An 18,893-nucleotide genomic window follows, 5' to 3' on the forward strand; every position below is an offset into this window, starting at 1 on the left:
ACTCTTGGGACAAATGGCAACTGCAGTGGCTTCTGTTCTTTTTCAGGAGTAGAACAGCTCTGACAGTTTGCATGCTTCACTACAGGCCTTCCATATGATGCTATCCCCATTGTAGGCAAATTATGCTCCCCCTCTGGGCGGGCCTGCCAGCTGATTTGGATTGTTCTAAGATTGAAGGCCTGGCTAGACCCAGCATTCCTGCAGGTGCCCAGGGGCATCTGCAAGAAGGGGGTGTCAAAAAAGTCAAGATGGCAGGTGCAACTAGCCCCCTTTTAATATGTGTTTCACATACATAAAAAAGGGATGAAGGTTCAATGGTGTAGTCACCCCTAGCTTTGTTGTATTCATGCCTTTGCTTTGTTCTCTGTGACCAATTTTTGCCACCTCACTAACCACTCACCACTGGCTGAGTTTCCCCTGCCCTCTTGCTCCACAGCCATGTCAGATTAATGAGTACTAAGGAGTGGAAACCACTGAATTGCAAAATTCACCAGTCACAACCTAACCTAAAAGCCATCCAAACCAAATAGTTTATTCAGAACACCAAAGCTCCAATCAGGTAGTTAGTCAAAAAGGACAAAATCTGTATTTTGGTCCATGCAAAAAGTTAAGTCACATTCCAATGTTGAGGCACTCACACATCACAAGGTACATTTTTTCCTGACAAAATAGTGGATGTGAACGTTGGCAAACTAAACAATTCTTAGGAGTTGGAGATAGAATTCTCCATTCCTCTTCACAGTGAGAGAATTTTCCATATCTGTATGGACAAACACAGTTTCTGTAGGCAAAAGGGGCAAAATATGCACATTTGTGGTAGCATTATAGGAAATCAACTTAAGTGAATGCATGTGATAATTCTAATTTTTATGGCCTACACCTACAAACACACAGACCTACAGGAAGCTAAGTCACTTGCTTTCAAACACATTTGATATGACATCATAACTAATTTGTGGACGTGGGTTAGACTCTTCAGCATACCACAAGAGAAAAGAACTTGCAATCAACTATTTTCCTCAAAGCTCTATTCTAGGGATATTTCTTGAATACTCACATGTTTACTAATATTCACAAAATAATTAGTACTACAAATATCTGATTAAAAACTTTGACACTTTATATTAGCATTTGATAAGTGTTTGTTTTATTTTGAATTAGCTAACATCCAGTGGTGTTTTCCTTCTTGATTGCACCTACTATAAGGTAATATGAAAAACATCTTGTATTTGACTGCATGCATTTATTGATGTAAATATATAATGATAGTTAGTAAGCAACCACATATGACCAATTCCAATATATCTTTGATGCCTGACTAAAAAAGCAGTAGATAAAATGTCAAAGGATCCGATTTTAAAGTTTTTATATTTCAATTTTTTAAAAATGCATTTTGAATGTAAAGTGTCCCATCCAAAAAATGTCATGGATGGATTGGAAGCTTATGCAAATTTCTGGTATTTGCAAATAATGTTTGAGCCTTCCACTCCTCATGTGACTATTTTACCACTTACCAGACGTCAACATTTTCAAAGAGATCAATGCCCCACAAGTTTAAAAAAAGGTGAATATCAGTTTGTCAAGTGAATCAGCAAATAGTAACAAGGTTCAATGTGCTTTAAAATGCCAACTAACCATTCCCCCATCCCCAGATTTCTAGTGATTGCTAACTATAGATAGATGCATATGGTGTCAAGGGCGTCTGTGGGAAGGGTCAAAAAATCAGGAGGGTGGCCTCAACAGCATGATCAAACCCCCTTTTTATGTGAGTTGTGTGGTGCATGTATAAAGGGCAGGACTTTCATCACAGCTACCATCTTGACTTTTTTGACCCTGCAGGTGACCCTATAATGGTAACTATACCTAAGATAAAGCTTGCTTTGTGCTGAAAGCTTAGAACATGCCATGGAGGAATTGTAAGCCTGGCTGGGGAATTCTGGGGGTCCACACATCTAAAAGTTGCCAAGTTTGAGAAACACTGTCTTAGAATATGAGCTAGCAGTGTCTAATGCCAGGTTCGCCAATAAATGTCTATCTTTCCACAGAATTAAACTCAATACTCAAACAGTTTCAGAGAAGATCTAAACATATATAAATTATGAATGTAGATTGTTATAACTATATTTACAGAGGTGCATCAGTGGCTGGAAATTTACAATAATTAATATTGCCAGGAGAATATTTCTTGATGATATTTCTTGGGAATATTTCCAGGTAAACTGACATCTATCTGGTAAAATTATCCATTTGTTTTATTATAATCTTTGTGTGTATTTTTTATTACCTATTTTGGATGTTTCTTCTATAGAAAAATAAGGAATTGACATTAAAATGAATAGATGTAGTCCCAGAATCCCTAATATAGTGCTCATCAGTCTGCTCTTGGACATCTTCCTTGGCACCCATCAAATTTTCTGACCCTCCTGACTTTTTACCTTGGAAGCAGCCATGCCACCACAGTAACCATACTGGGAAGATGCCAGCCTATCTTCTCCAAGTTCCAAATGTATCAATATCCAAAAAGGTTAGTGACACTTCTGAGTTCCACACACGTATTTCAATTACATCTGTTTCATTCCTGGTTGCTTGCTATTAGTCAGAGGCAATGCCATGACAATGCAATATGTGATTTTACTTCTTGCTGGCAAAAGCCTCAACATCACATGTTATCCTAGTTTGGAAATCAAAACATAATTTGACCTGAATGAGTCAGCACAACTGCATAAATGAAAACTGTCTAACACTATATATTTATATAAACAACAATGGAGAAGACCACATTTCTTGAGTTACTATTTCTACCTCCCAGTGAGATATATTGCTACATTACCATGAAATGAAGAGAAAGAGGAAGAACTTTCAGTCATGACCCCAAACTGTTCGAATTAGGATGCTGGAGTTTTGTTTTGTTTTTAATGTCAAAGCTCCTGTATCTTAATCATTTCATAACAGGCACCAATTCAGGAGACAATATTGTCCTGAGTGCCACTTTTCATGATGGAGAAAATGTGTAAATGTTGAACTTTTATATAGTATACAGCACTGAGATCGATTATACAGTATATTCATTGCAATGTTACTTCTGAAAGTTACAATAAACCATCTATTGTTAAAAAACAAATGCAATGTACATAGCTGTCACGCTAAACACAACACTGGATTTTAAATGTTAGGCAATAGGCAAAACATCCAAACATAGTAAGAAAACATTGAGTATAAATGTTGTTTTATAAATTACAAATAGCCAGTTTGGAAATGGAAGATGGAGGTTTTGAAAAGGTGGAAATTCCCTTCTATCCTCCCACTCAGTCCAAGTTCTTCTCCTCTGATTTTAGTGGTCCCAACCTCTCTTGCCTTCACTGGGTTTGGGGAAAGCAGTGCAGAACTTGTCATGTAGTTATTGCACAAAAGGTCTTCTCTTTTAGCTGTTGCTCAGATAGGTAGAGAGGCAAAAGAGGGTGATGGCAGTGAGAAGAGAAGGAAGCTGGTTAGGCTTGGGTGGGAAGCAGGAAGGCGGATCATAGTGAAGGCAGGGGAAGAAGCAGGCATGAGAAGAAGGGTGGTGGGGGAGGACCATGGTGCAGAGCTGCAATTCATCTCCACAATTTGTTGAATTTCAGCAATGATTTAAGTTTGACTTCTAGCATTTCATTTACAACAAGATTTGAGATGCTTATAAATTCACTTATGTGCCAAAGAATAGAAGTAGTTCGTAGAAGTACACATATTATCTAATATCATATTCTGGAACCAGCTCAGAGGAGGGCAACCACAACAGTGAGGTCACTGGAAACCACCAATTATGTATATCCTGCAGATAGAAGCACTGGGTGGGGTGGGGTGGGGTGGGGTGGGAGGGGCAAAGGCAAGATGGCAAGTGTTACCATACAGTTGAAGCCCCACTGCTTTGTATATGCACTGATGTCACACACATGTACAGAGAGGAAGGGGCTTGACTGCATCTGCCATCTTAGCCTTCCCCTCCCACCCCCACTGCAGACAATCTGCCTGCAGAACTGAAGACTGAGACAGATGCATCCTCAGGATTTTGCTGTTTTTGTTATTTGTCTTCCCTTGTGTACACTGTTGGGCTATTGATAACAGTCTTCAATATTGAAAGGTTTGTCTTATAGGGGAGATTGTGGATTTCCTCTCTATTGCCCCAGAGGACAGGACCAGAATCACAGAGTCAAAATTACAGGAAAGGAGACTCAACTTAGATATTAGATATTAGGACTGGTCCAGAATGCAGCAGTGCAGGCAGTGAGGGGCATGCCTCGGTATGGCCTTGTGACACCCTGTTTCACAAGCTGCACTGATTGCTAGTTTACTTCTGGGTGTGATTCAAGGTGCTGGTTATGAGCTATGAAGTCCTACATGGCATAAGGCCTGGTTACTTGAGGGACCGCCTGTTTCCTGTAGTGTCTGCCTAGCTAGTTTGATATGACAAAGAGGGCACACTCCAGGTCCCTTCAATTCAGCAGTACCATCTGTTGGGATGCCCAAAGCATATCTTCTCTCTCATGGCACCTGCCCTCTGGAATGAGGCTCCCCCTGAAAGCCATATGGCTCCCACCTGGATGGCATTCCACAGGGCCTTAAAAATCTGGCTCTTCCCTCAGGCCCCGGGCTAGGGTGGTTGGAGCCCCTCACTGGGCCTGTGATATATGCTTTTGCGTTGTTGGCCAGATTTGCCTTCTTGTTTAATGTTTTTTTATTTTGATTGTATATTTGTTATTTTGTTTTTTATACTGTAAGCCATCTAGAGTTTATCTAGAGTCAGGTGGTGCCTAATCATCATCATCTGATTCAGATTGTGCAAAGAAGCAGAAGAAACAGTTGATCCTATACTCAGCTCCTGCAAGAGGATCACACAAACTGACTATAAACAACAACATAACACAGTCACTAAAATGATTCACTGGAACATCTGTAAAAATTATCTGTAAAAATGAAAAATTGGTGGAAACATATAATTGAAAAAGTAGTCGAAAATAAGCAGGTTAAAAGACTGTGGGATTTCCAAATACAAATTGATAAAGTCTTGGTGCATAACACACTAGATTTAACTGTGCTTGAAAAGAAGAAAGTGTGGATGATTGATGTGGCAATACCAGAGGATAGTGGAATAGAGGACAAAGAATTGGAGAAGATCAGAAAGTATCAAGATCTGAAAATCAAAGTTGAAAGATTATGGCATAAACTGGCAGTGGTGGTCCCAGTGGTTATCAGCACAATGGGTACCATACCAAAAAGCCTTAGATGACACTTAGAAAATCTGCACTTTGACAAAATTTTGTAATTTCCAATTACAAAAGGCCACACTGCTTGCATCCGCACATATACTATGCCGATACGACAGTCTAGGTTCTTGGGAAGAACTGGATGTGAATGAAGGCCAACACCAGCTAAAGAACTGGCAGCTGTGATTTCTTGTTGTTGTGTATAAATAATAATAATGATAATAATGATAATGATAATAATTTCCTTGAGTTAACAGCTGTCCAACAATGGGATATGCTACCTCATGAAATGGTATGTTTCCAGTTTCCATTCACTGGAGTTCTTTAAGCAAAGCTTAAAATGCTTTAATAGATCCTGCACCAACCAAAGGGTTGAACTAAATGACTTATGTGATCCATTCCACCTCTATGATTCTGTGATATTGTACTTGTTTGCAACTTAATTTTTATATACCAGCTATTATTAATTAATTATCAATCTACCAAAACCACCATTTTACATAGCTGATATCAAGCTGAAGGGCTTGAGCTTAATTATCTTGAACCAAATGCAAACCAACAAAGTAATCAGAATATCACATTTATTTCCTCCAATAAATTCTGGGGATTTCATTAATTCCTTTAAAACAGGTCCCTACCCTAGCAGTGCTATTTACAGCAACACACACACATACACACACATCAACCAGTCTTATATTCAGAAAGGACATTATTTTGACATAAAATTAAATAATTTTCCATTACATTTCCAGAAACACCTACCTGAGAATTTTCTAAATTGTATTACACTGAATCTCTTAAGATTGAGCTATTTTGCACTTATCACCTCCCACTGATTGACAAAAAAATTCCTTTTCACAATGATGCCTTCAAAGAAATGGATTCTATTTCACATGTGCTGTATTATCATTTCAGAGCAGAGTGTCAAAAAAAGGGTGTGTTACTCCCTCTGATTCAGGGTGGTGAACCCAACTGTTCTGACTCATAATTCCCCCTCCAGCCAAACCCATTGTGGCATACAGCATAAGCTAAAACATCAAGATAGCAGCAATAAAGGAGATAGAACTATGGTTTTTGTAGACACCATTAAAGTCCTGGGTACTTTCTTTAGCACCTCCTGCCCTGTCTGGCTTGGTGATTTTTTAAGAGTCTTTTATTTTTGGTGAATGGCAAGAAGGAATACTGAAAAAAATAATAGTAGTGGATAGCTACAACACAGTGATTATATGGATTAAGGCAAAGATAAACTGAGTTGGTAGGGAACACCCTAGCAGTGGACTAACTGAGGTGGCAAGAACTTTTGTCTTCTAGCAAATTTCTGTTATGTGATTAGATTGAACCACCTTAATAGCCATTTGTGAACAAGAAAGCTTTTCTCCAAGAGCAGCTGTTTTGTATTCACAATACGCTCTCAAAATATGCTCAGCATCCTAAAAAGATTGCTTACTCCTGCAGTGAGCATTCCATTCATTCTTATTGTTGTTTTGCTTATCCAGAAATCTCTCGCAGAAGTCCTGCCCTCTTTTTTTTTCTTCAACCTCCATTTTTCTTTCAAGTCTTTAGTTTCATTCCATCTTACCCCCAGATAGGAAAAGGTTTGCTTACCTTCATTCTCTTTTACTAAATCTTCCCACTTCGTATTATTTTCCACTGCTGAAGTGTAAATTGTAATTGTTCCGATGCCATACACATTAATGATGTAATGGAGATATAATTAGTCTCAGTGTTCACTTCTTTAAAATCAAGTGCACTACCAAGGATAAGCTGTTGGCCATTACTTCAGATGAGTCAGGAAATGTTAGCCTTGTGAGGTAGTCCAGACAAGCACAACCAGGAGTACTAGCTCTATCTTTATTGTAAGCTTACATTAACAGAATCTTGCGAGTCTGAAAGTAGCCCTCCTGCCCCTCACTTTTACTCTCCCGAAAACTAAGGAGGTCTCTTCTGAGATACTTTTGCCACTCCTCCTCTTTTGGACTCAAATTTCATTTATCAGACCGTTTTCTAGCTGCAGCTCTTCCTCCTGTCTCCCAAGGTCATTCCCACATACCATTACAGGAAAAATGCATCAGTCAGGAAAATGAGTGCTAGGTAGCCAATTGCAAAGGAGGTAATGGCTATGTCCCATTTAGTGAGAACTCCTGTAAAATGTTTTCAAAATTCCAACTGTGCCCATCAGCCCCACATGCTTGTGAGACTCCCACTTTAAGGGGTTAGATGGGTGGAAACTAACCATAGTGGTGTTTAGGCAAGTTGGCACTGCAGCCACCTATATGGGATCTCAGTCTACAGAGTTTGCAAACTAGTGGTATAGGAGGTAAAGAAGACTGGAGCACTGAATCAATACACATTCATCCCTGTACCTTACAGTCAGTGAGACTCATCACCAATCTCTGAGTAATGCCTAAAGCATTGCAGTTCTTCTCTGTTTACATATGGATTTGTACATGTTAAAGAGAAAGTGTGCTTAATTGAATTCCATTGCTATCCTTTGTCACGCACCTGAAGTTACCATCCTACAGCCCAGCCTCTCTTACTGTGCATAGGTCCTGAGAAAGACAACAAACAATAGGCAGCTTTGGGAGATGTTGGTATAGGAAACTCCTAACTTGGGTTTCTTATCAGGGTTTCAACAAGAAGGATGTATGTGAAGAGATCTAAACATTTGGAAGCACTATGGAAGTGTTTTCTTCTGCTTTGTGTTGTTATTTGTAGCTAGGTATGATGCTTAAGGATCCTTCAGCATCATACTGAAGAAAAAATACTCTCTTCCTATTACAGATAAATATTTTAGCTTCTCTTAGTGCAGATTTCTTATTCTAAAGTACAGCACATGTACAGAATCCCTACAGCCGTATTCCCTTTGTCTTCTGGACAGAAGGATGATATTTTCCCAGTACAATGAAAGAGTGAAGCCTCTTCACACAAAGTCCAACAGTTCAAAAACTGTTTCCTGGAGAATGGAGATCCAAGCAGGAGGGAGAAAAGCCCAAATGGCTGATACAAATTAAGTCTCATCAAACTAAGCAAAATCAAAAGCACTGCTGAATTAATGTTTTTAATAAAAATCTCAAAAATGCATGTTATCATAGATTTGTGTGAATTGATCTGGATTTCTTTTTTAATGTTCCTTACATTGCTGTAGTTCCTAACAATGACAATGTGAAATTTTGCACACTCAGCAAGCTGCCACAAGTATACAAGCATCACTACGGGGGGGAAATGGTTTTAAATGCTCCTGTAGCTCTTTAGATCACATTTTTCTACAAAGCAAGGGGGCCACTAAAACATCTTGTGTGACTGAAACAATGAGTTTTCTCTGGTTCCCTGGGGTATGCTGAGGTGCTTGTTTTCACATCCTTTATTCAACTCAGGGCTTCCTAAATGACAAATTCTTGGTTCGAAACACTGACTCAACAGCAAAGTAGTCATGTGTTTCCACCAGTACAACCAGCCTAAATTGGCAATCATATAACTTTTACAGAATTTTGTGCACAGGCAAATAGCAATGTTGCCAAAGCCAAATGGTGACAGTTCAGCTCACAGGAATTTGTGAAAATGAAAGATGTCTGGCACCTTCCCATTCTGTTTGTATTCTCACCCTGCCCCCCAATCAAAATCTATTAATCAGAAACATTGGAAATAAAAATACTGGGTGTGATATCAATCGCACAGAAACCGCCCAGCAAAATCCAGAAACTAAAAGAAGCTCCTTTAAAAAGCTCCAACATTCACTTTTCTACAACCAACACATGGCTCCAAATTTAAACAACTGGCTCCGTCTAGAGGAAGCTTTGTGTCAATACATTCAGCCAAAATGAAGAGCTGCTTCCTACAGAGAGCTGCATTTCCAATACTTTGTCACACTCTAGTTATCATAGGGAAGAAGATACGTTGTTAGGGTTCCAACTAAATATGTCAATCAAATGTTAATACTTAGTTACATCTGTCTCTATCACAGTCTAGGACAGGGTTTCTCAGCCAGGGTTCCGTGGAACCTTAGGGTTCCGTGAGAGGTCACTAGGGGTTCCCTGGGAGATCACAATTTATTTAAAAAAATTATTTCAAATTCGGGCAACTTCACAGTAAAGAGGTAAGTTTCATTCTTTATTTTTAATTTAAGAACACTGTTAATGGACATATACAAGCCTACACATGAAACAAATATAATAATGTCGTAACTTCTGGCCTATATTTGAGCCTGAATGTTCAGGGGTTCCCCAAGGCCTGAAAAATATTTCAAGGGTTCCTCCAGGGTCAAAAGGTTGAGAAAGGCTGGTCAAGGTAATCAAGTCACTGGTGATAGGGATAGGCAAATAGGAACAGGATTGTCTATAGCTAAAGCAACTTTCCACCCGACCCTTCTATTTGTTGGAGTACAACTTCCTCTTCAGACAGTGTGATCATTATCCATAATGTCTGTTGATAATAAAAGTTGTAATGTAACACAACCAGCAGTTTAATAGGGTTGAATTTCTAGTTAAGACTAGGGAAAGACTGGGACACAGCTATGGAAAAGTGTAATGTTAAAAAACAACAACTTCTAGCAACTCCAGTCAATATGGTCAGTGCTGTGGAACGCTGGGAGTTGTAATTCATCAACATTTAGAAAACAACATGTTGCTCATCCATAGACAACTTCTGATTGGATGCATTCACCCACTACTTCAAGCTTTATGTGTACAGGTTAAATCCTTGTAAATCTGTGTCTTATGCAGCAGATTGAGGGATTTTATTTTTTGCATAGCCAAAGCCAAATGTATCTGTGACTACTGGCTACTGAAGTCCTTTGCTATTCTGCCCAATGAGACCTTGGCTCTTATCTGGGAGACCGACAAAATGCAACAAGATTTTATTCTAAACAGGCATGGCCAGAGCTACAGTTGCAGGAGCTGTGCTGGAAACTTTTACATGTGCAAAAGCATGCACATACAGTATGTTGATAACAGTAAAGCTTCTTTTCAGGTGACATGTAATCCTCATAGCAGAAACTATCCAGCCAGCCTTGTATACATGGCAGTAACACATATAAAAACAAAAGCAAACATTGATGTATTAGGTGTCTTTAATCCAAAATGAGGGAAAGCAGGAAAGCAGACCAAATCCTCTTGTTAGCAATAAGACACCAAAACAAATTGAACATTTTTTTACAAATTAAAATTCCTTACAGTGTCTAAAATGTCACAAAAACTAAAGTTTTCTTTTCAAATGGAAAGGAAAGCAAGTTTGTGTTGTTTTTTTAAAAAAAAATTAAAATACCAATAAAACAAATGTGGCAAAAGATATCCATTCATGGTAGGATATATTGAAAAAACCAGAAAAATTGACCATCAGGAAAATGAGGCAAACTTGTATACAGAGATTTTTCCCTCTATGAGATAGAGTAACAATCAGAAGAATTCTCAATTTAAAGAAATGTGCCCAAGAAAAAAAGATAATCCCAGCTGAAGTCTGCAAACCATGTAGATCCACCCCATCTTCTTCAAAATAAAATTGTGGCCCTTTGGTTTTCTAAGCAGAACTCACATCATCATCACATATTTGTGCCGTGTGGTCAACTACTACCTACAAAAGTTAAGGTATTCATCCAACAAAAAGCTAATCTCTATGTATTTCTCCTCACACTTTTATTTTTTACATCATTAGGGCAGAGACAAGCTCCACCCTACATGAATTTGAAGCTATGCTTCCATGGGATGCATATCTCAAATTTAAGCAGTCAGTCCAAAGAGTTGCAGGTTCCTAGTAATTTTTTTTAAAAGGACCACTATGAGCAGCTACAAGATGCAGCAGCATGAGATCTTTTAAACTGGATTCAGTTTAACACTGAATGAGATGATGGTGGAAACTGGGCAACAGGAGATATTTTGGTATACTGCTCCAGGATCAGCTAATGAAGAGATCAGTTTTCAGTCAACCAGCAAACGCCTTCTTTCTGTCATACTACCTAAATACCCTGAGATCATAATTGACTTCTGAGTGCATCATGGATCCCACCATTACCCCTCAGAAATTCAAGTTAAACTACAAAAAGTGGGGACCTTCCTCCTTATACTAAACATCCTACTACAGCATTATATATGATCTACTAAATCAAAGCAAAGGGGAAATAATCCTGTGCATACCAGTGAGTGAGAGAATGAGAGAAGGCTTCCAGTTTAAGATGAAATCTTATACTTGGGACAGTTGATCAATAACTTTTAAGATTACAAACTGAGGTCTTTCCAAGGTGCAAAAACAAGAGAACAGTTCTTGGAGTTAAATGAAGACAAAAAATCAACAATGCCTTTGTTTCAGATGGCATTTCTTCAATAGCCCAGAATCTCCTTTGAAACAAACCAAAAGCCTTTATCTCTAAACAAAACAAAACAAAAAACAAAACAAAACAACAGCGTAATACTTTGCACAGGACTCTGTCGGGATTTCAACTCTACAGTGATTTTAAAAATATAGATATATATATATATATATTATTATTAACCCTTAAAAGGTAATCACAGGAATTTCAGTGTTTCTGGGGGGCGGGGGAATACCAGGGGAGATTTTACCAATAAAAATCCAATTATCAGAATCTTTTTCCTACTGGACCATAAGAAAAAAATTAAAAATAATAAAAGGATGTATTGTACAGCAGCTGTCTCCTGCCTCAGCCTAGAAAGGTCAGAAGCATGAAGGGCAGCTAGAACAAGTAACTAGTCTGATATAAAGAGTTGAATTCCATGTGTTTGATAGGACAGTCTTGTTTCCAATTTGTTTTAAAAATATATAGATATCGTTATTGCTTTCACAACCATCAGGCCTGGCTCTGCTGAATTCTCAGTGAGGGAGTGCTGCAGGTTCAGAAGGGTTTGCTTTCTTCCGTCTCTTCATGAGCAATGGGTTAGAGGAGTCTTCGATTTTCTTTATTTTAATCTGTTCATAATCTACCCTCATAGTGGCCAAGGCACTTGTCATCTCCTCCTAAATTGGGGGTAAAGAGGAAACAGAGTTGCAGCAGATTAGCAACAGAGAACCTGGGATGAAGCCTCAGCAAATTTAGAGAAGATGCTGGATGTGTTCCTTATCATCTCATAAAAATAAATCAGCATGCAGAGATGATAAGGACAACTTCACCCTCTAGAGAGATCCCACTCTACCTTTTGAGGTTTCACATGCAAACTTCCAATTATTTTCAGTGTTGGCTTCTTACAATACTATTGATCTCTGTTCCAGATCAAATAACCGCAGCCCAAATAACTTTTTCCTGCTTCCCCATTAACTTTATACTAACTGTATAGCAAGACAGAGGTTAAAGACAGGGGCTTTCGGTGACCAGCCATCCCTTGTATTTTATTCCCAATAATAGCTGGTACCAAACATCATAAAAGTGTGAGTCTACTGCAGACTCAACCCAGTGCCCCCCAGATGAGTCTGGTTTACAACCCCTGAAATGCTCTTCCAAGAGTGCCATGTTGGGGAAAGATCTCTTTGTTCAATTTTTTAGCAGATTTAAACTTTTCTAGTCTAAGACTGAAAGATGGGAGGGGGGGTCCTTCACTTTGTATTTTGTCTATGCATACTCTTTATCCTTACATTATATATGACATACAGCATGTAGGAACTTACCTTGACATCCTCCCAAAGGTCTTTCTCTTCTTTCAAAACTCTACTAGTATGCAGAGGTGTCTGCGGCACTTGCATTGATTGCTATGGAGGGAAAACAAATAGAAAATTAGTCTACTCTTAGATGTTCCTAGCTTAGGCAGCTAATACCTACTCCTAATAAACAACAACTGAGGTCTTACCATGATCCATGGATGATTCATGAACTCTGTTATAGTCATCCGCTGGGTTGGGTCTGTTTTCAGCAAATTTCGAATCAACTGTTTGACTGAAGGAAGATAACACCAGAAACATTATCAATAAAATGTACATTATGCTCTCTCATACACATGATGATGGTGATAATTTTAAGAGGATAAAATGTTCTCCTCCAGCCCAAGAGATATAGCACTGCAACCTGAAGCATATGTGCAGTTCTTCATCTTCCACCGGTCTCAGGCTGGTCTAACTATGAGGATATCACAGCACAGTAAATATAGTGTATATTGTGCCAGTTCCCCCCAAGGAACTGGTACAGATCTGATGGCACCTTCCAGATCTGATGGACTACAACTCCCATTATCCATTCCAATCACTGGCAGGTAATTATGAGAATTACAGTCTAACACATCTGGAAAGGCCATGTTGGGGAAATATAAGCTACACAATTTCCATACCATGAAACACCAAATAATTTTTTTTTAATGAGGAATGCCTCATTATTATATTTTTAAAGAAAAGAAAAATCAAAAGAATACTGAACTAAAATATGTCTTAGAAACACTTTTTATTTTCCTTTCCATTTAAGACGTAAATTAAAACTTTCACTGGGATGCATATGCCAGTGTATGTTATCAAAACCAGAAGTGACAGTCATTAAAGAAAGTCTTGGAGACACATTCAGTCTGTTTTGATATTTTGTACTGAGTGGTGAAAATCATAAGTACATGAAGAAAAGGTAATAGGACCTTTAATGCCTGCTTTCTTAAAAACTCATGCTCCCTATGAACTTTCATTCAAAATTCTTCTAGTAATGATTTCTTCTCCAGTTGTTTCAATGTAGCACTTGAGGAGAAATCTACAAACATCTCTTCTTTTAAAAAGAGGGTATATGAATGAATACAAAACTCATAAAAAGTTTTCTTGGGTCTTGGGCAGATCATGGAACCCCTTTAAGTTTTCGAAGATAAAAAAATTCTATACCGTTTCTCCTATGTTCCTTTATTCCTTTTCTCATTCATGCTGGGATCATATTCAAAGTATGGGTTTGAAACTCATTAGTCTCATTCATGTCTGTCTGTCTGTTTTCAAAAAGAGAACAATAGCTGCAGTTCACAATTCGTTTACCTTCTTCTGATACTTCAGACCATTCTGGGTTTGGAAATTCATATTGACCCATCCTGATCCTTTTCTTCATCCCTGGAGAAATGGCCAGACCATGGTTGGAATAGAAAGGGGGGTAGCCACACAGTCTACACAAAACAAGAGAGAAAGTATTTTGCACCAGTCACCTTCAAGGGCAGCCAACAAAACATCTAACTGGGAGATTACCAGAGTGTGAATTACTATGGTCAAGTTATTCCTTCCAAAAAAGCTGATGGGTCACTTGGGGCTTGAGTGATAGAGATGAATGCAGGAGAACAGTGAGGATGCACTGTGCTCCTTCATTCTGAGTATTTGATGATAGAGGTCACATATTTATACTGAGTTCACATGAATGAAAAGCGTAAAGTGTCCTATCCCTCATGACCTCAAAATTAAACCTAGGGTGAGGGAGGCAACAGTGTTAATCGGGATCACTAGAGGAGCAGGAAAAGGCTTTAATCGCATCCCTCCCCTTAATTTAGTAATCCTGATAAAGATTGTGGTGGGAAGATTAAATTCAAGAATAAATTCCCACAGACACTCTCTTCACCAGCACTATCATGTTCCCAGTAGCTCATTAGACAGTGTTTTGCAGCTACCTTCCTTCTGAGATTGGACCCTCAACTGTTAAACAAACAGTAGATTGGTGGGCTAGAAGAACCCTAATTCACTGGGGAAGTGATAATAATGGCATCTGTTTACTATGATAGGCTGCAGACAGCAGTGATCTCTTGCCATGATCATATTTTATTGAGTATTCACAGGAATACTTGTGTCCTTACCTGTTATATTGGCCCTTTCCCTTTGTTTGGGTAATACATAAAAACAGAATTCTGGAAATTTTACATTGTGAAAAAGGGTACCCTCTCTGAATTGGTTCTCTTAGGTTATTGAAAGACAAGGCTTGTGTTCACTCAGCGAGGGGGTGGGGGGGTAGAGAAATGGTTAGAAAAAATATTTAAATGATCTTGAGATCTCATAGTATTTTTCCCAGATTTGTGATTATGAAGGAAATTCAAGTATTATTTATTAAGATATTTGGCAAGAGAAAGCAGTAATTTGTATGACAGCATTTGAAACAATTTGGCTTAGCAAGTACAGCTGAGATATTTTTACTTTCCAAATACTCTCTTAGACTCTAATGAATTATGGGGCTGAATTTTATCATAGTCCTTGGCTGTTAGAGTCAAGGGTCCATAAATATTGGCTCATCCCAAAAAACATACCAAAAGTAGCAGGCACCAGGACACTATATCTTTCCTTGTTTTTGATCTGCTGTTCCTCAGAATTCAAGGACAATCAACTGCTCTTTGCTCCAGCTACATTTCTGGCTCTTGAGAAGTATGTATGGATTATCCTCATCATTGCTGTGAGCTATAGAAATGTGATGCAGCTGGGAGAGAATTCCTGCCCCTCTCTTCAGCTTCAAAGGTGAATTACTTTTTTATACAGTAGTACTGGCAGTTCAGGACTCAAATGACAACACCCAGTATTCCTCTTCAGAGCTGATAAGGAAGGCTGAGGCTTATGCTAGCCATTGGTTGCCAAAATATTTAGAAAACCTTTACAGCCCAGTGTAAAAATAATAAACTCTACCTCCACTTCCCCTTCACTTATGGAAACTGGAGAGGAAGGTTGTGTTTGTTGTCTGTCTGTCTGTCTGTCTATTTTTACATTTTTCATATTTGCTCTTTTGTCTTGATGACTAGCAAAAAATCAACCATGATGGTACAAAATTGCTTAGATATTTAAATGTCAAGATCAGCTTTTGGAATGGAGCTTGGAAACATTGCTGATGTCCTTGTACCCAAATCTCATGAAGTGTTGTTTTCCAGAATGAAAATATAAGCAACAATACTGGGTATGCGATCTTCCCATGCTATCTTAGAATTAGGTTCTATCAATATTTCCATTTTGACAGCCTGCTATCTCACCTCCCAAATAAGCTGATCTTGCAAGCATATCCTGTACATCTTCTTTAGTGCTTACAGATAATAATCTTGATCTGCATAATTGATTTTAAAAAGCTAATATATTGAAGGACCCATTTATGGGTTCAGTAAAATCAAGAACATATAGGGCAGAAAATTCAAAATAATTAACCATGCTAAACAGCAGAGCACAAGCAAGCCAGTTTACTTACAAAATATACATGATGACACCAAGGGACCACATATCACAGGATTTGTCATATTTCTCTGGGCCTAATACTTCTGGAGCTAAAGGGGAAGAGAAACAGAGATTTAACTGAACGCAGAAGCTCACAGCTGTCTCTATTCTGCTGAGGCCTCCAAGCATTGAAGCAAGATCCTAATACTTTTTGAGAGATGGAAGAAGACAGAGAGCAGAAAGATATGTCAGAGGAAAGAGCAGCTATACTGCATGTGTGGTAGGTAATTATTTTGTTATCTACAAAGGGTGAGTGAGCACTCCTGCTCTGGTAGCCTGAAACAGTTTCCCTGGCTCGATGAGTAAATTCCTCCTCACAATAGAGAAGAGGGTCAAGGTAGAAAGTCAAATATAAAAATGAAGGAGAAGGATGGAGGGCTCTCCAGAACTTTCAACAATCAGAGAGCAAGCCAAGGGTCTTCAAGGAGAAAGATCTGGGTCTTTCACTGCCTTTTATAGCTGAAACTAAAAAGAGTGAGAAAGGAAGTGGGAACGTTGGAGAAAGGAATGTCTCAGTTTTTTACTTCCTCGTGTGGGAGGATATTTTTCCTTTGCAGTCCATAGCTCTGAAAGCTGTACATCAACTCCAAATACCCTTTTTGTCCACACAGTCGATGGCCAGCAGAAAATGGCTAGCAAACACAGCAGTAGATGGCCAGGCTGTGTTTTAAGAAAACAAGGAGCATGCTAATTGTGAAGAAAAGACTGACATGGAAGCCCAGGACTAGAAGAGCAAGAAGTATGACATGGCAGGATAATGAAAGGCATCTTTTCTTTTAACAAGAGTACAATATTCAGATTATTACAAAAGAACAAATTGTCCCTTTATCTGGGAACTTATTACCCTGGCACTGTGCCTGGAGAACACTTGCTTCAGTACTTGTAATTTGAACACAATTTATCTTGCACGAGCTATCAGTTCAGTTCTCAGCTCCTGGGAAAGCCTATCACACTAAGAAAGACTGATAAATACCGTTTGGAAGTTTGCCAGCAAAAGATCATTAAGGGTCACAAAAAAGGTTTAAAAGTTACGTAAGTCATTTTGAAACTTTGTTGGACATCACCTCATACATGTCCTTCCTAAGTGGATCAAAACTAAATCAACAAAAAGTTTAAGATATTGCATATAATTTTTATATGCAGGCATAATCTTTTTTCTTTATTCATGGAATTAGAAAGTTAACCTATTTTGTTCCCTAAGAAAGCGAGCTTGTTTTAACTGGACTCTGCAAAGTAGGATTTTGACATACTACTCCTCCTATTGGGAAGCAAGAATGTCCAAAAATTTAGATAGTCATCCCAGGTGGAATAAACTAGTTATTCCACCTAGATATGTAAGTAAATCTGGATCAGAAGGTTCAATTCTGCATAAACAATCCATGTTTAAAACAGAAATTCAAACATCAGAAGCATGCTTGTTTGCCCAATCAGCTATTGGTAAAATTAGATGGATTAAATCTACTGATGGATTGTTTTGCCCATTTTCGCAGGTCAAAGGACATACTTGGCCTTTGGGTAGAATACTGGCAACCTCACTCCGAATATTAGGTGTACCCAGAATAAAGAAGTAAGTAGAGCAGGACAATAGTCAGGTTTGATTTCATTCTGCTCATATTTAGATGTGCTATAATTAAAATTAAAGGGTGTTACTTAATTTTCATTAATATTAATACATTCCATATATTTAATATGTTTCTGTTTTATAATGCCACTTTTAAAGCAGCTAATTTTATAATGTCCAGGCAACTTTTAAAGCAGCTATTTCCACAACTTTCAAGGAATGCAGAGATACTTTGCTGCCACCCAATGGTTGCCTGGAGATTCACAGCCTAAGTATAGTAACCCTAGAAATTATGAGCCAAATCCAAAAAATGCTGTGTTGCTTTTGTGAACATCTTGATTCTTGTTCCATCCCAGCTATTTATAGAAATCAAGAGCAATATGCATGTTCTTCACCTGAACTTTACCATCACTGTCTCTCTGAAAAGATAATGGTAGAGGCCTGTAAGACCCAATCTCAGAAGGAGATCGTGTTCACAAATTACCCACATAGTAAGTTTACTTACCCACATAGTATGGTGTGTAGCATGGTGTAGCTAGGGAGTTATGTGTGGTGGTTTCTTTAGCAAAGCCAAAGTCTGTAAGTTTTAACACAGTATTAGGCCTTTTTGAGGTATATAGAAGGTTTTCTGGCTACAAGACACAAAAAGAAAAAAATGTTAATCAAAGGCTACATTCTATAACCCTTCTAAAACTTGCTCCAATCATAGTAAGTTAAAAAAGAGCCCACTGCATGGAATCATTTAACTTGTGCTTATGTTATTTCCCTTTTTAACTTCATTCAAAATAATTCCTAGGATTGATTGATTGATTAAATAAATTCATATGGCCATCGATCTCATACGCATGACTTTGGACAGCTAACAGAATAAAAACATAGTAAGAACCAAAATTTAAAACAACAGAACATTTATTGCTTGATTTTATTTATATACTGGGCACTCACAGCCAAGAGACCAGCCCTCATCAGCTAAT

General features: G+C 38.3%; 1 protein-coding gene across 1 annotated transcript in view; it reads right to left on the bottom strand.

Moving 5' to 3' along the window:
* Nucleotides 1–10,290: 10,290 nt before the first annotated feature.
* Nucleotides 10,291–18,893, bottom strand: part of MAPKAPK2 (MAPK activated protein kinase 2) — an 84,943-nt gene continuing 76,340 nt past the window's right edge. Inside the window, exons 5-10 of the mRNA XM_063297466.1 lie at nucleotides 18,425–18,551; nucleotides 16,333–16,408; nucleotides 14,172–14,296; nucleotides 13,028–13,113; nucleotides 12,849–12,929; nucleotides 10,291–12,203 (exon numbers count right to left, since the gene is read on the bottom strand). Of these exons, the coding sequence (XP_063153536.1) occupies nucleotides 12,060–12,203; nucleotides 12,849–12,929; nucleotides 13,028–13,113; nucleotides 14,172–14,296; nucleotides 16,333–16,408; nucleotides 18,425–18,551 (639 nt within the window). The 3' untranslated portion in view covers nucleotides 10,291–12,059. The remainder of the gene's footprint in view (nucleotides 12,204–12,848; nucleotides 12,930–13,027; nucleotides 13,114–14,171; nucleotides 14,297–16,332; nucleotides 16,409–18,424; nucleotides 18,552–18,893) is intronic.

The sequence above is a fragment of the Candoia aspera genome, chromosome 3 (assembly GCF_035149785.1).
Source record: "Candoia aspera isolate rCanAsp1 chromosome 3, rCanAsp1.hap2, whole genome shotgun sequence".
Taxonomy (NCBI): domain Eukaryota; kingdom Metazoa; phylum Chordata; class Lepidosauria; order Squamata; family Boidae; genus Candoia; species Candoia aspera.